The 23,077-nt window shown below is 43.1% G+C and overlaps 1 protein-coding gene across 3 annotated transcripts; it reads right to left on the minus strand.

The window, feature by feature from the left end:
• Window positions 1-175: 175 nt before the first annotated feature.
• LOC139576861 (probable ATP-dependent RNA helicase DDX17) lies at window positions 176-22,760 on the minus strand. Of its 3 annotated transcripts, none has more exons than XM_071403426.1 (14): window positions 22,284-22,760; window positions 21,834-22,106; window positions 19,404-19,560; window positions 19,000-19,096; window positions 18,684-18,817; window positions 18,048-18,113; window positions 17,773-17,914; window positions 17,477-17,637; window positions 6,011-6,183; window positions 5,744-5,854; window positions 5,513-5,574; window positions 5,353-5,412; window positions 1,882-2,109; window positions 176-1,691 (listed from the first exon to the last, which is right to left on the minus strand). In XM_071403426.1, the coding sequence occupies exons 2-14, from the start codon at window positions 21,980-21,982 to the stop codon at window positions 1,615-1,617; spliced, it is 1,617 nt and encodes a 538-aa protein (XP_071259527.1). In that variant the 5' UTR covers window positions 21,983-22,106; window positions 22,284-22,760; the 3' UTR covers window positions 176-1,614. The 3 variants fall into 3 exon arrangements, with proteins under 3 accessions (XP_071259527.1, XP_071259510.1, XP_071259517.1); XM_071403416.1 differs by having other exon boundaries at window positions 1,479-1,721; XM_071403409.1 differs by lacking the exon at window positions 21,834-22,106 and having other exon boundaries at window positions 176-1,684.
• Window positions 22,761-23,077: the final 317 nt, after the last annotated feature.

The following is a 23,077-nucleotide window of genomic DNA, read 5'->3' on the forward strand; positions in this document are numbered from 1 at the left end:
AAATATTGGAACTTATGTACATTTGCAAAGAGAACATTATTGAAAATATGTATTACGATGTAGGAGTCTGACAATCTTAACCAAGCTCATTCACACAATGGTAGTTAAGAGCACTAGTTGGAGCACCATCAATACCTCACCTTGTGGAGTACAGAAACAAAATGTTAAGACACACGTAACATTCAAAAGCTTTATTGAAACCTGAAAAACAAAACCAGACAGTAAAAAAGTGATTTTACAGGTCGGTCTTGTCTGTAAGTCGCTCTGGATAAGAGCGTCTGCTAAATGACTTAAAATGTAAAATGTAAATGATTCAACGGAAAGGACAGAGAAGCACAAACCTATACATCCCTACACTAGGAAGAAACAAGCAGAGTTCAATAGAGAAACAATATCCCAAGACCATGAAATTATATGGTTCAGCTACTGAGGGGTTGGAAAGATCCCACAAAATAAACAATTAAAATAATGTAACCTACATAAGTCGAATAACTACCTCATGTCAGGACATGTCAATACATATTTCAAAATACTGTCCTGGAACTGAATTACTGATCACCTTTTAAGAGAGAAATTCTAAATGGGAAAATAATCACTTATGTACAAGCTAAAAGCTGAAAAACCAAAAGCTGAGAAAAAAAGTTGTCGAGAAACGGTAGCACCTGCCTCATACACCAAAAGGCAAAAATAGCACATTAGTTCACTATACTAAGAAAGCCAGTTTGTACAATGAAATAACCTTTACGTTTGACAATATGCTGAAAAAGTTACTTAACTGTTGACAGCACTGGATATGCATTTTGTGGGAAAAGCAACATGAAACAAATTAGACGGCACCTCAATGAAAATGCTTTCATCACCTACAAATGTATAAGTATTACATTTCAGCACAAGTGTATTCCACTTCAATTGTGGTCTAACTACTCAAAGGACAATCTGCATTTGTACAGCTATTTTAATGCTTAAAAAAATCCTGTCAAACTACTTGTTAGTCAGGCAAGTTCATTATTGGAATGTTGAATGACCACAACAAATCGGCTGACGTTATTTGTAATGCTCACCAATCTAACAAACACCTCTGGATTCATGTCAGCTAAGGCCAAGATTTCAAGCACAGTACTCCAGAATCTCAAAACCAGACAATCTAAATCCTAACACAACTGACTTTTCTGGTTGATGTTGGGGATTGTATGCATGTGTGGTGAGGGCTTGCCCCAGCTTTACTTCCTCTGTGAGGTTGGAGGAGGTGGGGGAGCAAACTGGAAGGGCGAGTGCCCCATTAATCCCATCATGGGCTGGGCTGGGGTAAACTTCTGGGCCATGAGGGGCTGCGGCCCTGAGGGGGGTGGAGGGGGCTGACTGGACCTGCTGACTGAACCAAACTGACCCACTGACTGATCTTGCCCCCCATTGCTGCTCCCGGACTTGTACTGGCTGCTCCCGCTCTGGTACTGGTTGTAGGAGGAGCAGGAGCTGCGGCTGTCCCTCCTGTCCCTGTAGGAAGAGGACGACCTGTCCCCGGCGCGGCTGCTTCCTCCATCTCGGCTGCTTCCCGTGCCGCTGCTGCTCCCCCGGCTGTCCTTGCTGCCTACGGTGCGCATGCGCCGGTTGCACTCATCCTGATACATCAGGTTGGGGTTGTTGGCGTTGGAGCCGTTGCCACGGAAACGTGACCTGCCTCCATCTTCTCTCTTTGGAATGCAGAAGTCTGTTATAAAATTCTGCAAATACATGGACACACACTGTAAAAAACTAGCTTGTTCAATGTACAATGAAGAAACCTCAAGTCAACAGCCCACTGTCAATCACTTCAAAAAAATCTAGAGGGGTAACTCTTTCCCCCCAGACATTTCCCTTGAAGGCTCTCCCTCATTCTCCCACCTCCTCCACGGCCAGTGTTGACCAGTTGCAGCAGCTTGGGGTTTATGGCCTGCCGGGCCTCCTCTAGGACACGGATGAGCTCACGGGACTGACGAATGTTGCCCGGGGTGAAGAATGTGTAGGCCGTACCCTTGTTGGTGCTACGGGCCGTACGGCCGATACGGTGGATGTAGTCCTCAGAGGAGTTTGGATAGTCATAATTGATGACAAATTTGACATCCTCCACATCTTGGGTTAGAGGTTGGGTAGGGAGGGTTAGTCAATGGGGAGGGAAAAGAGACAAGGACAAGTTAGGAAAAGCAGCATTGATTGATAGAAACATTTCACAACAATATGCCACCTGTGGAAAGGTCAGGGAGATGTTTGCTTTGTGCACCAAGCAAAACTAGAAATGTACTTGGTACAGACAATACCCATAAGACACAGATCTAACTCTGAAACCTCACTTACCTGTCTAGTGAACAATGTAATCGGTACATAATGCAGAAACACTTAAATCCTACTTACACCAACATAACTACAATACTGTCAATATTATTTGTTAACCAATACACTATGTTCCTTGAAAAATACAATGGGCTCCTCAGTATTCCAGCCACTATATATTTCAAATGCGTTTGGTCAAGCACTGAATATACCGCTTCTTCGTGACCAAAACGTTACAATAACAGCCAATCAATACCAGATAGACTAAATAATTACAAATAGGGTTTGAACATACCCATTTTGAGTGGGGCTGAAACTCCAAATAAATAAATGGGGTACATCTGTATCCATTGACAAAACGGGCAACGGTAAGATTTCTTTAAAGGGTGGAATTTAACTTTTTTTTTTAAAAGTCTGTTTCTCATTACAGTTGACATAGGGCTCTGAAAACACTGCTGTGGGTTAAAAATGTCTCCTTTTTCTTACAGACCGATGAGGTGGATGTGAACCGGGAAGGTGGGGTGAGGTACTTACCCCGTATTAGAGATGACGTACAAGGTTAGCGCCCTCTGTCCCCCCCTGACCAGTCCTGGGAGGTCTGTAGGGGTAGGAGAGTGAGGAGGACAACATGGGTCCTCCCCCCTCCCATCACTCCTCCACACATCCCTCCCAACTGGAGTGGCAGAGCCAGAACCCAGGCTGGACTGGGTCTGACACCACACCCTTGCGCTGCCTCTTCACGTCATCAGGAGCATGAATAGGAGAAATTGGGCTACTGTTCTGTACTGTTGGGTACTTCAATGTGACTTCAGGGGTCTAAATATGGACTTACTGTAACTACCTGTATGGTAAGCATCCTCTCCTGTTTCTAGCGAATACCTGTGTTTAATTCTAGTTTGGGGGATATTTTCTGGGGTTGTTGTTGAGATTATCCAAGGTCTTTGGTAGAAATCTGTTCAGAGGAGACAAATGGAAGAGACCCAGGGAAGTCCCCCCGAGTCCTTCCCAGACTGACAGCGTGTCCAGGAGCCCAGGGGTTCAAGTGCAGTAACAAGAAACAGACACTGGGGTGGTGATGTGGAGGTTTTGGGGAGCTAAAATACTCAACATTAAGGGACTTTGCCAGGGAACATGAGCATTTGTAGAGGGGCGAATATACAGATGTTGTCAGGACATGATTCTGACTGGGGTTTGCTGAGCGCAGGTAGAACGTTTCCATTTTTCTGAATCTGCAGGTCTGGGTTGTCTTTGCATGATGCACACAAAGAGTCATTGATATTTGAAGTAAAGAGATGAAAGCATGAAAGATTTGGGAAGAAGGCCAAGGGATCACATGACCAAGGTCAGAATAAGCATAGGGCGAGGTAGAAAGAGAATGTATCTCTAAACAGTGGACTATAAATGGGTAAATGGACAGTGTAAAGTGTGAGAGATTAAGGGGTGGGCAGAGAGAAGGAGGGATAGACAGAGAGAAGGGGGGGTATATAGAGAGGCTCCTTCAGGCCAGGACTCCTGCCAGCCAGGACCAGACATGACGCCTGCAGAGGGAGAGGCCGGCACAGCCAGTGGTGGGGGTGTCAGGCTGCATAGTGGGCTGCAGGAGCAGTTTAGAGGGGAGCCTCCAGCAAAGCGACAAATACTTGGCCTGCTGCCTTTTCCTGTCTTCTTGTAACGCACCACTGTATCTATTAACCTCTGGGGAAATGATTTGTCTACATTTAAGACTAGCTATACTGTATGGTAGAATTACTTGAAGAATGTTTCTGGTAGCTATACTGTATGGTAGAATTACTTGAAGAATGTTTCTGGTAGCTATACTGTATGGTAGAATTACTTGAAGAATGTTTCTGGTAGCTATACTGTATGGTAGAATTACTTGAAGAATGTTTCTGGTAGCTATACTGTATGGTAGAATTACTTGAAGAATGTTTCTGGTAGCTATACTGTATGGTAGAATTACTTGAAGAATGTTTCTGGTAGCTATACTGTATGGTAGAATTACTTGAAGAATGTTTCTGGCAAACTACTTATCAATCAATTGATCTCCAATGATGCCAAACCTCATTTAGTATCTTCAAAGATGTCTAACTAGGGCTTTTTGAAAACGCTCCATATTAGCAAAGGGAATGGAGAAATCCTCTGAAAACGTTAAAGCTGTTTAGTGAAACAAACCTGCTTAGCATTGTGTAGCTATATTAGTGTAATTTATGAAAGGAACTACATATGGTAAGTTACTGTTGCAGGCTGATGGCATAGCTTGTGGTAGGCCGCTCCCCTCTTGGCCCTCTGAGCTGATCGCCCCGCCCCAGTTTAAAATTTGGAATCCCAGCAGTTTTTTTTGAGGGGTCTGTTCTGGGTTTTCTGAGAGATGTCTGTGTCTGGGATTGATAAATCAGGCCTCCTCTCCCCTGTGTTTCTCTCCGCAACTCAGGCTCGATTAGTCATGCCTAGGTCCGGCTGCAGGCTCCAGTGGGCCTGTGTGCTTCTAGTGCCGGAAGAGACTTGGAAACAAAACAAAAACAAAATGAAAAAATAAATGAACACAGAAACAAAACTAAATTTGGTTATAAAAATTGATTGCCATAAGGGGGTGCATCACTCTCCATACCCATTATTTTAAGTTAATACTTCACACACTGACAAAAGGCTCAAATTACTATATGTTTTTAGATCTACTCAATGGTTGGATTTTTCCATTAGTCAAGGGACCTGGCATTCCACAAAGAAAAATTTGTTCCAGAAATAAGGCATACTTCTTAAATACATACTCTGTATCTAAGAAGTACTACTGACAAGAAAGCCACACTTCATATTAAACAAAGTGGCAACAGTACTCACAGAAATCTGCTTCAATGTGTTTTGTGGAGGTCATTTCATGAACTCAATACATCTATACATTTCTTGGGTTTCTTACATGCAATGAGGCTAGTATACTGTACATCTAAGCACAATTAGGTGTACTACTCATAGCCCATTGAGGGAATATGTCTGTGTTTGTATTCATGCCGAGGGACTGTGCTTTAATTCTGAACACACAGTACATACCCAAACCACGTGAGGCCACATCAGTAGCAATAAGAATAGGAGCCTTGCCACTACGGAACTCTATAGGAGAGAGGAACACAAAGGAAGGCGTCACGACAACAACCAATACCGATTAGCCCTATACTAGCCCATATAATACACCTAATAAACCACGTCTTACCTGTCAGCACCCAGTCTCTCTCTGGCTGAGTCTTGTCACCATGGATACACATCGTTGGCCACCTGAGGAGCAAATCAACTTGTTAGCTTGATGATCAGAGAACTGGGAATTGTTATGAAGTAGTACAACCCCATGACCAGAAGTATTTTATATTATATATAATAAAATCAATTAATTACTCCCAGTGTGTGTGTGTGTGTGTGTGTGTGTTCCTTTCCCTCCCTCGCTCACCCATCGCGTCTCATTCTGCGGGTCAGATCGTCACAGCGTTTCTTGGTCTCCACAAAGATGATGGTCTTGTTCTCCTTCTCAGCCATGATCTCCTCCATCAGCTGGAGCAGCCTGGGGAGAAGGAGAGTGAACATGTTAGCCAATGAAAGCTCTTTGAAGAGTTAGTTACATCGGTCTACGACCAAGCCTCATCAGTTTAGATCAACACAGTCCCATTCACTAACGCTAATGTTTCAGTGGAGTAGAGTGAACAAGTATTAGCCTCACTTGTTGTCCTTCTCACTCTCCGTGCACACGTCCACAATCTGCAGGATGTTGTGGTTGGCGCTCAGCTCCAGGGCTCCCACGTTGATCTGGACATAGTCCTTCAGGAAGTCCTCTGCTAGCTGCCGCACGTCCTTGGGCCAGGTGGCACTCCACATCAGGGTCTGCCTGTCAGGCTGGGAGGAGAGCAGCATTAGAAACTCTTGATAAAAAACACAAGCACGTTTTGCAGTAGCTAGCAGCAGTATCAGATGTTTTATTACAGTATAGCAGCAGTTTGGGGATATAGACTAGAAACCACTAGCCATTTGGAATAAAGAATTTGTAGTAGTCCATCTACTGAAATATACACTGAGTGTACAAAACATTAGGAACACCATTCCTAATATTGAGTGGCAACCCTTTTGCCCTCAGAACAGCCACAATTCATCGGGGCATGGACTCAAGGTGTCGAAAGCGGTCCACGGGGAATCTAATGTGTCAAGTTGGCTGGATGTCCTTTGGGTGGTGGATCATTCTTGATAGACACGGGAAACGGTTGAGCGTGAAAAACTCTGCAGCGTTGCAATTCTTGACACACTCAAACCGGTGTGCCTGGCACCTACTACCATACCCCGTTCAAAGGCACTTAAATATTTTGTCTTGTCCATTCACCCTCTGAATGGTACACATACACAACCCATGTCGCAATTGCCTCAAGGCTGAAAAATCCTTCTTAAACCTGTCGCCTCCCATTCATCTACATTGATTATAGTGGATGACATCAATAAAGGGTCATAGTTTTCACCTGGTCAGTCTATGTCATGGAAAGAGCACAGTCCATCACTGTAAGATGTGATACTGAAATTGTATATGGTTATATTATCTAAAAGATAATGGTGCAACACTAATAAATCTAATATTATTTTATAACAAATGCGCTTTCTCCCGCGTTAGATACAGTCGCTGTCCGCAGTTCTGAAACAATCTTCAGTGCGCTGTAGAATTGGCACCTTTCCCTTTGTTGCCATGTGCATAATAGCAAAGTTAACCAGCATATTGGGATTGAGAACAACGCGGCAGAGGCAGCAGCAGCAACGAGGAAACAGCCGTAACCTGATTGTCTAAGAAAATTGAGGAAACCCCAACTTAATTAGGTCTATAATCAATAGCCTAACTGTTAAATGTGCCTGGCTTTATAAATCAGCTGTACATATCTACAGAAATAAGACCGATCTTTATAAATCATCCGTACATATCTACAGAAATAAGACCGATCTTTATAAATCATCCGTACATATCTACAGAAATAAGACCGATCTTTATAAATCATCCGTACATATCTACAGAAATAAGACCGATCTTTATAAATCATCCGTACATATCTACAGAAATAAGACCGATCTTTATAAATCATCCGTACATATCTACAGAAATAAGACCGATCTTTATAAATCATCTGTACATATCTACAGAAATAAGACCGATCTTTATAAATCATCTGTACATATCTACAGAAATAAGACCGATCTTTACAAATCATCTGTACATATCTACAGAAATAAGACCGATCTTTATAAATCATCTGTACATATCTACAGAAATAAGACCGATCTTTACAAATCATCTGTACATATCTACAGAAATAAGACCGATCTTTATAAATCATCTGTACATATCTACAGAAATAAGACCGATCTTTACAAATCATCTGTACATATCTACAGAAATAAGACCGATCTTGCTTCTGTTGGAGCGTTTGTTTCATAGCCTAATGACTCCATGAGCACCAGGCTTCATGCAATGGCAAAATGTTGGATAAAGCAATTTCACAGATTTGGATGTTTTTAATCTTTGCTATGCTATAGTAAAGGCGTTACATTTGTTTCCTGTTAGAACAGACTGGTATTACTTATTTATTTAGTGTTGTTTACACTGTTCCAAACAGAAAAATGTGATTGTAATCTCACAGCACCTGTTTGCCACACATAATATGCACGCAGCTCTCGCTCCTATACCCTTCTTCTTATTGATATTAGAATTATTAGTAATGTCGTTATCTTTAGTAGGCTTTGTATAACCACTATGCAGCTGTAGGCCTAAGAGTGGATCCTGTTTAGTCTTAATAGCTTAACTTACTGAGGCCTATATTTCAATATATTGGCTCCTGTATCAATCAATCATTCATTCATTTATGCCATCACACAGCATACGATACATTCATGTTTGAAATGCAATCAAACATTATAGTTTTCATATTAAATAACAAAGGAAGCCTTAAATAATTAGCCTAAACAATAAATAAAATGCAATTTACGAATGCATGAAACTGGTTTTAGTCTGCTGTAATAAAGGCTTTATATATTTCCCCCCGTTAGAACAGTTTCTGTTTACACTGTTCTAAGTGGTCAGAAAAGGTAATAATATTGTAATCTAACAGCAACTGTTATAACCAATTTATTGATGTGATTATGAAAGGCTATAGGTCAGGCCCTATTGGTCACATGCATGCGATGTTTACATGTTTCACTTATATCTTAGGGATCGGCGTCCCGTCAACGGGACAGTTGTAAATCATTCAGCGCCTTGTGTCACCATCGCAGATTTTAGAGAAACAACAAATGTCGGTACATATAAGTGTCTTATATCGACTGAAAGCTTAAGTTCTTGTGAATATAACTGCATTGTCCAATTTACAGTAGCCATTACTGCGATAAAATGCCATGCTATTGTTTGAGGAGAGCGCCTAACAACAAAACACTTTTTTCACCACGATAGGTTTGATAAATTCACCTCTGAAGGTGAAATGTGTACTTACATTCTGAAATCTTGCTCTGATTTATCATCCAAAGAGTCCCAGAGATAACATGAAGTGTCTGTCATTTTGTTAGATAAAATCCTTTTTCATATCCTGAAAAGGTCCATATAGCATGCACGATCTATTTTGTATTTCCACTCGTTCAATTTGCAAAGAAAGGAATCTGTGAAAATCTCACCCTAAACATTGTTTCAACCAGTCAAATCGCGTTTGTATGTATTCCTCAGAGATCCTAGAACGTAACAAGACTTCACTATATCATTAGGGGTGTAGTATATCCTATAAGACACCATATTTGTTCAGAGAGCGAGGCCGATGACGCAGGCGGTCTTCACTTGAACGACTAACTTTGTCAAATAAGCACCAATCAGGGTCGAACCAAGCTAGCCAGATAGCCAATGAGTTGGGCTTTACGGGAGTATCCGGAAACCATGTATCTGTCGTAAAATGTAGCTACTAACCTTGTACGACAGCATGCCTTTTCATTTTGGACAAAAATTATAATATTCAGAGTTATGAAGTTATGAAAACTGGTTGTTTTGCAAATGTTGAACTTATAATATGGCTACTTCTACTGGAAAAGCTAAATCAAAGTCCAAGTATACAGATTTGACAATATTCTTGCAGAAAAATGGAATATGAATGCAAATGTCTCCACGATTTGCCCAAATCTACCTGGGTGACTTCACACTAAATGTCATGTAGTTCGCTCATACGTCTGAAACTTTGCACATACACTGCTGCCATCTTGTGGACACCATCGGAATTACAACCAGAGTGATGGCTGGAACTGGGACCATTCTGTTGCATTTCAAAGATGGTGGTAGGAAAAAAATGATCGTTTTTTTCTTTGTATTTTCTTCTACCAGATCTATTGTGTTATATTCTCCTACGTTCAATTCACATTTCCACAAACTTCAAAGTGTTTCCATTCAAATGGTACCAAGAATATGCATATCCTTGCTTCAGGGCCTGAGCTACAGGCAGTTAGATTTGGGTATGTCATTTAGGCAAACGTTTTAAAAAAGGGGGCTATTCTTAAGAGAGCGAGGGTTGAGGGAATGTTTTTCCAAAACAAATTAGGGATTTCGGTAACAGAACTTTTCGGTCAGAAACAAGTAAGAAACTAAAAGGCTGAAATTACATTACAGCTTCAGCACGGACAGCACAATTAACACTTGCTGTGCTGTGGTGCCTTTTTGCTACGGTAGGGAGGAGAGCGAGACAACGTGCGCCAGTCCTGCATCTTAATTATTTAATTAAACAGTGTGCTTAAAGCATCAGACAAGCTCAGTGCATACAGTGCCTTGCAAAAGTATTCATCCCCCTTGGCGTTTTTCCTATTTTGTTGCATTATAACCTGTAAATTAAATGGATTTTTATTTGGATTTCATGTAATGGACATACACAAAATAGTCCAAATTGGTGAAGTGAAAATAAGAACTTTCAAAAAAATACAAAACAGAAAAGTGGTGCGTGCATATGCATTCACCCCCTTTGCTATGAAGCCCCTAAATAAGATCTGGTGCAACCGATTACCTTCAGAAGTCACATAATTAGTTAAATAAAGTTCACCTGTGTGCAATCTAGGTGTCACATGATCTCAGTATATATATATATATACCTGTTCTGAAAGGCTCCAGAGTCAACACCACTAAGCAAGGGGCACCACCAAGCAAGCAGCGCCATGAATCTTGGAATCCAAGATGGCGTAGCAGTCGGACGTGTGTTGTCTTGTCCTGTGTAAATAGTCTTCGTATTTTTCGTATACATTTCGTATATATTTTAATTTCACTTTCCATCTAGGAACTGAATATACATTCCTACATTCCGCCTCACCCAATGTGGTACGGACCTGCTATTTTTTTATACTTTAGAACCGTAACCCCAATCAGAAGCTAGCCAGATAACTAGGTCTTCACCCTCAACTCGGACACAGCCAGCTTCAATACCGGGCCAATACCTGCCAGTCTGCAAGCGCGATATCAACCCAGAGCATATAGGACTGCTTTTTCTCTACCACATCACCGGATTCCTGACGCAAGCTCTGGACAATTACACCGTATCATCACAGCTAGCTAGCTGCAACCGAGTGGCTACTACTGGCTAACACCTCTGTCCCGAAGCAAGCACCAGTTAGCCTTGAGCTAGCCTCGAGCTAGGCCCATCTGCCGGCTAGCCGAAGAGGTCTACCAGCGAATTCTTGGGCTACAATACCTCTTTTGCCAATTGGACTGGACCTTTTTTTGCCGACACAGAGCCCTGCCAATCCATCACAACTGGTCTAAATCAGCTACAAGCTAATTTAGCCATTTTTTTTTTTTTGCCGCTGCTAGTAGCTTTTACCTTCTGCACAGACACCAGCCCTGTTATTAGCCTGGATATTACTCACCAATTTACCAGCATCGGACTGTCTCTCGACAACAACGCCGGATTCCTGCCGTAATCCCTGAGCCACTACTTCTGATCCTCACAGCTAGCTTGCAGCTAGCGCAGCTAGCGCCACTGCCACGAAGCTAGCACCAGTTAGCAAACACAATTCTACAATTCACAACCTCTCTTTCGCCATCCGGCTTGGATTCTCTGTCGACACGACCACGTCTGAGCAGACCACCCCCCGGGCTACTAACTTTAAACGCCGCGTGCTAGCTTAGTGGAGGCCTCCCTGCTCCATCTACGGCTGCCCCCTGGACACTATGATCACTTGGCTACATAGCTGATGCATGCTTGACTGTCCATTAATTCACGGTACTCCATTCTGTTTATTTGTGTTTTATCTGTCGGCTCTGTGCTTTAACTCAGGATCTGTGTGTAGTTAATCCGACCCTCTCTGCCTAGTCGTCGCCATTTTTACCTGTTGTTGCTGTGTTAGACTAGCACCCTGTTATTGCTGCTGTTATCTTATCTGTTGTTTTAGCTAGCTCTCCCAATCAAGACCTGCAATCACTTTATGCCTTATTGTATGTCTCTCTCAAATATCAATATGCCTTGCATACTGTTGTTCAGGCTAGTTATCATTATCATTGTTTTGGTTTGCAATGGACCCTGTAGTTCCACTCTCCGTACCTCTGATACCTCCTTTGTCCCACCCCCCACACATGCGGTGACCTCACCCATTGAGACCAGCATGTCCAGAGATACAACCTCTCTTATCATCACCCAGTGCCTGGGCTTGCCTCCGCTGTACCCGCGCCCCACCATACCCCTGTCTGCACATTATGCCCAGAATCTATTCTACCACGCCCATAAATCTGCTCCTTTTATTCTTTGTCCCCAACGCTCTAGGCGACCAGTTTTGATAGCCTTTAGCCGCACCCTCATCCTACTACTCCTCTGTTCCTCGGGTGATGTGGAGGTAAACCCAGGCCCTGCATGTCCCCAGACACCCTCATTTGTTGACTTCTGTGATCGAAAAAGCCTTGGCCTCATGCATGTCAACATCAGAAGCCTCCTCCCTAAGTTTGCCTTACTCACCGCTTTAGCACACTCTGCCAACCCTGATGTCCTTGCCGTGTCCGAATCCTGGCTTAGGAAGGCCACCAAAAATTCTGAGATTTCCATACCCAACTATAACACTTTCCGTCAAGATAGAACTGCCAAAGGGGGAGGAGTTGCAATCTACTGCAGAGATAGCCTGCAAAGTTCTGTCATACTTTCCAGGTCTATGCCCAAACAGTTCGAACTTCTAATTTTAAAAATTAATCTCTCCAGAAATAAGTCTCTCACTGTTGCCGCCTGCTACCGACCCCCCTCAGCTCCCAGCTGTGCCCTGGACACCATCTGTGAATTGATCGCTCCCCATCTAGCTTCAGAGTTTGTTCTGTTAGGTGACCTAAACTGGGATATGCTTAACACCCCGGCAGTCCTACAATCCAAGCTTGATGCCCTCAATCTCACACAAATCATCAAGGAACCCACCAGGTACAACCCTAAATCCGTAAACATGGGCACCCTAATAGACATTATCCTGACCAACCTGCCCTCCAAATACACCTCTGCTGTCTTCAATCAAGATCTCAGCGATCACTGCCTCATTGCCTGTATCCGCCACGGGTCCGCGGTCAAACGACCACCCCTCATCACTGTCAAACGCTCCCTAAAACACTTCTGCGAGCAGGCCTTTCTAATCGACCTGGCCCGGGTACCCTGGAAGGATATTGACCTCATCCCGTCAGTTGAGGATGCCTGGTCATTCTTTAAATGTTACTTCCTCACCATATTAGACAAGCATGCTCCGTTCAAAAAATGCAGAACCAAGAACAGATATAGCCCTTGGTTCACTCCAGACCTGACTGCCCTCGACCAGCACAAAAACATCCTGTGGCGAACTGCAATAGCATCGAAGAGCCCCTGCGATATGCAACTGTTCAGGGAAGTCAGGAACCAATACACGCAGTCAGTCAGGAAAGCAAAGGCCAGCTTTTTCAAGCAGAAATTTGCATCCTGTAGCTCTAACTCCAAAAAGTTCTGGGATACTGTAAAGTCCATGGAGAACAAGAGCACCTCCTCCCAGCTGCCCACTGCACTGAGGCTAGGTAACACGGTCACCACCGATAAATCCGTGATAATCGAAGACTTCAACAAGCATTTCTCAATGGCTGGCCATGCCTTCCTCCTGGCGACTCCAACCTTGGCCAACAGCCCCGCCCCCCCCGCTGCTACTCGCCCAAGCCTCCCCAGCTTCTCCTTTACCCAAATCCAGATAGCAGATGTTCTGAAAGAGCTGGAAAACCTGGACCCATACAAATCAGCTGGGCTTGACAATCTGGACCCCCTATTTCTGAAACTGTCCGCCGCCATTGTCGCACCCCCTATTACCAGCCTGTTCAACCTCTCCTTCGTATCATCTGAGATCCCCAAGGATTGGAAAGCTGCCGCGGTCATCCCCCTCTTCAAAGGGGGAGACACCCTGGACCCAAACTGTTACAGACCTATATCCATCCTGCCCTGCCTATCTAAGGTCTTCGAAAGCCAAGTCAACAAACAGATCACTGACCATCTCGAATCCCACCGTACCTTCTCCACTGTGCAATCCGGTTTCCGAGCCGGTCACGGGTGCACCTCAGCCACGCTCAAGGTACTAAACGATATCATAACCGCCATCGATAAAAGACATTACTGTGCAGCCGTCTTCATCGACCTGGCCAAGGCTTTCGACTCTGTCAATCACCATATTCTTATCGGCAGACTCAGTAGCCTCGGTTTTTCTAATGACTGCCTTGCCTGGTTCACCAACTACTTTGCAGACAGAGTTCAGTGTGTCAAATCGGAGGGCATGTTGTCCGGTCCTCTGGCAGTCTCTATGGGGGTACCACAGGGTTCAATTCTCGGGCCGACTCTTTTCTCTGTATACATCAATGATGTTGCTCTTGCTGCGGGCGATTCCCTGATCCACCTCTACGCAGACGACACCATTCTATATACTTCCGGCCCTTCCTTGGACACTGTGCTATCTAACCTCCAAACGAGCTTCAATGCCATACAACACTCCTTCCGTGGCCTCCAACTGCTCTTAAACGCTAGTAAAACCAAATGCATGCTTTTCAACCGTTCGCTGCCTGCACCCGCACGCCCGACTAGCATCACCACCCTGGACGGTTCCGACCTAGAATATGTGGACATCTATAAGTACCTAGGTGTCTGGCTAGACTGCAAACTCTCCTTCCAGACTCATATCAAACATCTCCAATCCAAAATCAAATCAAGAATCGGCTTTCTATTCCGCAACAAAGCCTCCTTCACTCACGCCGCCAAACTTACCCTAGTAAAACTGACTATCCTACCGATCCTCGACTTCGGCGATGTCATCTACAAAATAGCTTCCAATACTCTACTCAGCAAACTGGATGCAGTTTATCACAGTGCCATTCGTTTTGTTACTAAAGCACCTTATACGACCCACCACTGCGACCTGTATGCCCTAGTCGGCTGGCCCTCGCTACATGTTCGTCGTCAGACCCACTGGCTCCAGGTCATCTACAAGGCTATGCTAGGTAAAGTGCCGCCTTATCTCAGTTCACTGGTCACGATGGCTACACCCACCCGCAGCACGCGCTCCAGCAGGTGTATCTCATTGATCATCCCTAAAGCCAAAACCTCATTTGGACGCCTTTCCTTCCAGTTCTCTGCTGCCTGCGACTGGAACGAATTGCAAAAATCTCTGAAGTTGGAGACTTTTATCTCCCTCAACAACTTTAAAAATCTGCTATCCGAGCAGCTAACCGATCGCTGCAGCTGTACATAGTCCATCTGTAAACTACCCACCCAATTTACCTACCTCACCCCCCATACTGCTTTTATTTATTTACTTTTCTGCTCTTTTGCACACCAGTATCTCTTCTTGCACATGATCATCTGATGATTTATCACTCCAGTGTTAATCTGCTAAATTGTAATTATTCGATTTATTGCCTACCTCATGCCTTTTGCACACATTGTATATAGATTCTCTTTTTTTTCTACCATGTTATTGACTTGTTTATTGTTTACTCCATGTGTAACTCTGTGTTGTCTGTTCACACTGCTATGCTTTATCTTGGCCAGGTCGCAGTTGCAAATGAGAACTTGTTCTCAACTAGCCTACCTGGTTAAATAAAGGTGAAATAAAATAAATTTAAAAAAAATAAAATTTAAAAAATTTAAAAAAATGAAGACCAAGGAGCTCTCTAAACAAGTCAGGGACAAAGTTGTGGAGAAGTACAGATCAGGGTTGGGTTATAAAAAAATATCCGAAACTTTGAACATTCCACGGGGCACCGTTATGAAAAACTTGAACGAATACGGCGCCACAACAAATCAAATCAAATTTTATTTGTCACATACACATGGTTAGCAGATGTTAATGCGAGTGTAGCGAAATGCTTGTGCTTCTAGTTCCGACAATGCAGTAATAACCAACGAGTAATCTAACCTAACAATTCCACAACTACTACCTTATACACACAAGTGTAAAGGGATAAAGAGTATGTACATAAAGATATATGAATGAGTGATGGTACAGAACGGCATAGGCAAGATGCAGTAGATGGTATAGAGTACAGTATATACATATGAGATGAGTAATATAGGGTACATAAACATAAAGTGGCATAGTTTAAAGTGATACATGTATTACATAAAGATGGCAAGATGCAGTAGATGATATAGAGTACAGTATATACATATGAGATGAGTAATGGAGGGTATGTAAACATTATATTAAGTGGCATTGTTTAAAGTGGCTAGTGATACATTTTTACATACATTTCCATCAATTCCCATTATTAAAGTGGCTGGAGTTGAGTCAGTATGTTGGCAGCAGCCACTAAATGTTAGTGGTGGCTGTTTAACAGTCTGATGGCCTTGAGATAGAAGCTGTTTTTCAGTCTCTCGGTCCCTGAGAGACTGACAAACCTGCCAAAAGAGGGCTGCCCACCAAAACTCACAGACCAGGCAAGGAGGACATTAATCAGAGGCAACAAAGAGACCAAAGATAACCCTGAAGGAGCTGCAAAGCTCCAGTGGAGATTGGAGTATCTGTCCATAAGGCCACTTTGAGCCGTACACTCCACAGAGCTGGGCTTTACAGAAGAGTGGCCAGAAAAAAGCCATTGCTTAAAGAAGAAAATAAGCAAACATGTTTGGTGTTCTCCAAAAGGCATGTGGGAGACTCCCCAAACATATGGAAGAAGGTATTCTGGTCAGATGAGACTAAAATTGAGCTTTTTGGCCATCAAGGAAAACACTATGTCTGACGCAAACCCAACACCGCTCATCACCCTGAGAACACCATCCCCACAGTGAAGCATGGTGGTGGCAGCATCATATTTTGGGGATGTTTTTCATCAGCGGGACTGGGAAACTGGTCAGAATTGAAGGAATGATAGATGGCACTAAATACAGGGAAATTCTTGAGGGAAACCTGTTTCAGTCTTCCAGAGATTTGAGACTGGGACGGAGGTTCACCTTCCAGCAGGACAATGACCCTAAGCATACTGCTAAAGCCACACTCAAGTGGTTTAAGGGGAAACATTTAAATGTCTTGGAATGGTCTAGTCAAAGCCCAGACCCCAATCCAATTGAGAATCTGTGGTATGACTTAAAGATTGCTGTACACCAGCGGAACCCATCCAACTTGAAGGAGCTGGAGCAGTTTTGCCTTGAAGGGCAAAAATCCCAGTGGCTAGATGTGCCAAGCTTATAGAGACATACCCTAAGAGACTTGCAGCTGTAATTGCTGCAAAAGGTTGTTCTACAAAGTATTGACTTTGTGAATAGTTATGCACGCTAAAGTTCAGTTTTTTTGTCTTATTTCTTGTTTCACAATAAAACATATTTTGCAAGTGGTAAGAATGTTGTGTAAATCAAGTGATACAAACCCCCCAAAAATCAATTTTAATTCCAGGTTGTAAGGCAACAAAATAGGAAAAATGCCAAGGGGGGTGAATACTTTTGCAAGCCACTGTATGTAGTTGATTTTATTCAAACACATAGTGTCTATATATGGAAAATTAAGTTTAAACATTTCGTCAACCAATATTTGTTTTTTGTGAGGGACAGCCCTACTCAGTGTATATGGTCTTAGGCAGGCCTGAAATGTGTCAATGTGTATCTAATGCACTGGAAAGAGATAAGGTAATAACAGCTGTAAAATGAGGGTCACTTTGCTTGAGTGACTAGAGAACCCTGCTCACCCTAATCTGGTCAACAATCTTGCGGATCTGTGGCTCAAAGCCCATGTCCAGCATTCTGTCAGCCTCGTCCAGCACCAAGTAGGTGCAGCGCCGTAGGTTGGTCTTCCCTGCCTCCAGGAAGTCAATGAGACGACCCGGGGTGGCGATGCAGATCTCAACACCTGGGAGGGAGAAAGAGAGCAGGGTAGGTTTCTCTGGTTTAGACAGACATGCGTAATGGAAAAGAGTATAGATTTATTCAGCGTATAGGTTATAGTGACTAGTGTGTATGCCTTTTTCCAGAGGAGCCTCCTTACCTCTCTCCAGGTCACGGATCTGGGGTCCCTTGGGCGCTCCCCCGTAAACACAGGTGCTCTTGATGCGTGATGACTTGCCATATTCATGAGCAACTTGCTGAACCTGCTGGGCCAGCTCTCGAGTTGGTGCCAGAACCAAACACTGCACCGAGACAGGACAGGGATAGAAAAAAAACACTCCCTGAATAAAATACATTTTGGAAGTGGCTGATATCCAAACATATGAACAATTATAGGAAACATCCTGTAAGATTCATCCAAAATGGATTACTTACGATTGGTCCATCTCCTCTTTCTAGGTAGGGCTGGTGGTTAATGTGCACAATGGCAGGCAGGAGATACTGAGGAGATACAACAACAAGGTGATAAACACCTCACATCAAGCAGGAGAGATTAATAATAGAAGGAAGTAGAGCCCGATCAATTCCACTATATCCAATATTCAATGAATAGGATGAAAAAAGGGACACCTGTGGACATTCTCATGATGTGCCATTACTGTCACCATGTAAGACATAACATTTGCAGCATATTTCTTAGACAATTGCTCTTTTGGATGGCCATTTCTGAAAAGTCAGTGTGGAAAATGTTCAAATGAATTTGTTCACTGTAAAACAGTATATCTGCAGGTATATCATATTGGTACGTTTTGTCCCCCTCAAAAAATCTGAATCGACCCCCAAAAACACATATCGGTCAGGCTCTAGAAGGAAGACAAGATAACTGAGAATATTGTATGGCAGTCAACACAGGGGTATGTGTAAAAATGGGCAGAAAGACAAATTAATAAAAATGTCTACAGATATGAACAGTGTGCATGCGGCTACTGTTCCTAAGTGTTGCTGTAACTTTTTGTTCATCCTGTTCTGTTCTTGTGAATGTATGATGACGGAGCTACAGCTGCATCTCACCGATAAGGTTTTCCCAGAACCTGTCTGTGCGATGCCCACCATGTCCCTGCCACTCATGGCCAGAGGGAAGCCTTGTGCCTGGATAGCTGTGGGCTCCTTAAAGTTCTGCTGTATCAGCACATCCATCACATACTCTGTGGATAAGAACATCTTATAAGCATAACTAAATAACTATAAATTGCATTGGTTAACAAAACTAAGGTTCAATTGGCCACATTACCTGCCAGAATAGATGTTTCCCCGAGGTGAAAACGATATGCATATTCACAATGACACCAGGGCAGTTCAGTTGTACTGAAAAAGTGTTTGTACTTACGGGGAAAATGGGCCTGGGAGAAGCTACTGACAGGTTTCAGGCAGCCTGACCCCCTGATAGTGATCTCCTTCTTCCTGCGAAACTCCTCCAAGTCATACTGAAAGACAGAAAACAATATCTGAGACAATAAGAAAAAAATAATAACTGTCCACCAATAGTGTCATGGGCGGCACATCTGGCAACAACTGCAGACTAAGTCAATAAGAGTGTAGGGCAGCGCTGTTCAATCTTTGTGGAGACCAAGACTGTGCAGACTGCCCAGCACAAATAAACCAGATTCACTAAACATCAAACCCTTGATTAGTTGAATCAGATGTCATAGTAGGCCTACTGGAATGTGCTGTAAGAAATGCACACACACCTGTGGTTCTCCATGACTGAAGCACACTGGTATGGGGCAATACCTGGCTCATGCGCTGGACATCTGGATGTTCATTGTAAAGGTTCTTCTCAAACTTTGGAAGCTCGTTTAGGTCCCATTTCTTCTTGCGCAAACGCTCCCCTGGGTTCCCAAACTTCTTGTTGGGAGGGGGACCTCTGCTAGACCCAAAACGAGGACTCCTAACAAGATGACAAGCACATAGATTAGTATTTGATTACCTCAAGCGAGACTCACTGTATACAACATTTGCCAAGGACAGAAAGAATTGGAGGGATCTTGGTCCCAAAGGGTATGAAGAGGATTACATAGCTAGCTAGCTAAGTAGCTGGTCTTTATAGATTCATTGTAGCTATCCATCTTTGGTTAGATATTCTTGTTAGCTAAAGTGAATAGAGATATAGCTATCTTGACTGGAAACACAATGCTGAATTGTATTGAATTCTACATCGGGCAAAAATGTGAGTTTGGATCAGGAAAGTTTCCACTCACAACCTCTACAAACCAGTATGTTGAATAAAATGACATTGAAACATACTCTACCGGTTACCACTGTTGGTCCTTTTTACAGTGGGAATGCAAGACAATATACAGTGCATTTGGAAAGTATTCAGACCCCTTGATTTTGTTACATTACAGCCTTATTCTAAAATCAATCTACACACAATACCCCATATTGACAAAGAGAAAACTGTTGTTTAAAAAAAAAAAAGTTTGCTAATTTAGAAAAAATTAAAAACAGACACACCTAATTTATATAAGCAATTAGACCCTTTGCTATGACACTCGAAACTGAGCTCAGGTCAAATCAAATGTTATTTGTCACATGCACCGAATACAACAGGTGTAGACCTTTCAGTGAAATGCTTACTTACAAGCCCTTAACCAACAATGCAGTTTAAAGAATATACCTAAAAAAAGTAAGAGATAAGAATAACTAATAATTAAAGAGCAGCAGTAAAATAACAATAGCGGGGCTACCGGTACAGAGTCAATGTGCGGGGGCACCGGTTAGTCGAGGTAATTGAGGTAATATGTACATGTAGGTAGAGCTATTAAAGTGACTATGCATAGATAGTAACAGAGAGTAGCAGTGGCCTCCATCATTCTTAAATGGAATAAGTTTGGAACCACCAAGACTGTTCCTAGAGCTGGGCGCCCAGGCCAAACTGAGCAATCGGGGGAGAAGAGCCTTGGTCAGGGAGGTGACCAAGAACACAATGGTCACTGACAGAGCTCCAGAGTTCCTCTGTGGAGATGAGAGAACCTTCCAGAACAACAACCATCACTGCAGCACTCCACCAATCAGGCCTTTATGGTAGAGTGGCCAGACAGAAGCCACTCCCCAGTAAAAGGCACATGACAGCCAGCTTAGTTTGCCAAAAGGCACCTAAAGGGCGCAGACCATGAGAAACAAGATTCTCTGGTCTGATGAATCCAACATTGAACTCTTTGGCCTGAATGCCAAGCGTCAGGTCTGGATGAAACCTGGCACCATCCCTACGGTGAAGCATGGTCGTGGCAACATCCTGCTGCGGGAATGTTCTTCAGTGGCAGGGACTGGGAGACTAGTCAGGATCAAGGGAAAGATGAACGGAGCAAAGTACAGAGAGATCCTTGATTTAAACCTGCTCCAGAGCACTCAGGACCTCAGACTGGGGCGAAGGTTCACCTTCCAACAAGACAACGACCCTAAGCACACAGCCAAGACAACGCAGGAGTGGCTTCAGGACAAGTCTCTGAATGTCCTTGAGTGGCCCAGCCAGAGCCCAGACTTGAACCCGATCAAACATCTCCGGAGAGACCTAAAAATAGCTGTGCAGAGACGCTCCCCATCCAACCCGACAGAGCTTGAGAGGATCTGCAGAGAAGAATGGGACAAACTCCCCAAATACAGGTGTGCCAAGCTTGTAGCGTCATACCCAAGAAGACTTGAGGTTGTAATCACTGCCAAAGGTGCTTTACCAAAGTACTGAGTAAAGGGTCTGAATACTTATGTAAATGTAATATAACTTTTTTATATACATTTGCAATAAATTCAAAACCTGTTTTTGCGTTGTCATTATGGGGTATTTGGTGTTGATTGATAAGGGGAAACAAACAATTTAATCCATTTTAGAACAAGGCTGTAACATAACAAAATGTGGAAAATGTCAAGGGGTTGGAATACTTCCCGAATGCACTGTACCCACAGTAAAGTATAATAAAATTACCTTATCAAAACGCATGCAGATTTATATCACCTGTAACATGCTCAGAACCATGTATCCTTGCATGGAGTGCATGTGTAACTGGTGTGAAATTGCTAGCTTACATTGGTGCCATGACCCGGATCACTGGTTGATGAGGGAAAAAGGTCAAAAGGGGGGTGAGTGTAACCGGTGTGAAATGGCTAGCTAGTTAGTGGGGTACGTGCTAATAGCGTTTCAATCGGTGACATCACTCGCTCTGAGACCTTGAAGTAGTTGTTTCCCTTGATCTCCAAGGGCCGTGGCTTTTGTGGAATGATGCTTCGTGGGAGGCAGTTGTTGATGTGTGCAGAGGGTCCCTGCTGGTTCGAGCCCAGGTAGGGGCGAGAAGGATGGAAGCAACACTGTTACACATGTTTTTTCATCTTGTGCCCATGCTTCAGTTAATATAAATCTGAACGACCTACCAACGCTTTGAAAAGTTTAATTAATTAGCGTATGTTGTCCTGTGGATATATTGTCGACTCTCACATTCCTACCTGCAAAAGAACCAACCGGTAAAGTAAGTTAAAATATAATTTCATTCAACATTCTGGCTTGCAGAGGTCGTATGAGGAAACTTTCCTGATTCAAACGCAAATTTATGCCGACGTAGGAATCAATGCAATTAATCTTCGGGTTTCCAGGTAAATAGCTAAGTTAGCTGCTTGACTTACCCCCTGTCGCGACCACGGTCCCTGTCCCGATCTCCATACGACGAACCGCCCCTCATTTTAAAAACCACTTGACTTCTACCTAGCTAGTTAGTTGACTAAATATATATATATATAAAACAATATGTTTATCCGCTGGAACAGTGGCAAGTTTTTGCAGGCAAGCCTTAGATTCTCGCGTTCAAAACGGCAAGCTATCAACGTTACAGTAACTCTAGCTAGTTAACGCCCTTATTGTCTTAACATTAGCTGGCTAGCTATACAAAATTGTGAATCTGAGTCTAAATTAGTCTAAATATTATTGAACGAACGTGTATAAAGTGTTATTTCGACAAATGAACAAGTAGCTAGTTTTGTTTTTACTACAAATCAACGCAAACAGGTGGTAGCTAAACGTCTCCGAAACTGCAGCCAAATATTTATATACGCTGCAGCGAGTGTTATTGTTATTAACTTAAGCTAGCTAGAGTTCTTCTATGGTATTACGGCGGTCCACAAACAACGTTAGAGGAGCATGCCACCACCTACTGGATGGGGTGAAAACTGATAAGCTTTAACGCAAAAATAATAGGGAGAAGGGAAAGGTGAAAAAATATACTTATAATATTCAAATGTAAATATCTGTACTCCTTCAGTCAGATTCAAATGTATATTTAGATCCCTACAAAGGTTCAGTATATTCATTCAGTATTCCCTGTAACATTTTGGCTGTAGTCCTGGAGATCCAGAAATATGTTTGCCATCGTCACAATGAAGTCTAGTTTCTTCGAATGTTATACATATTTTTTTAATTTGTT

Source organism: Salvelinus alpinus, chromosome 1 (genome assembly GCF_045679555.1).
Source record: "Salvelinus alpinus chromosome 1, SLU_Salpinus.1, whole genome shotgun sequence".
Taxonomy (NCBI): Eukaryota; Metazoa; Chordata; class Actinopteri; order Salmoniformes; family Salmonidae; genus Salvelinus; species Salvelinus alpinus.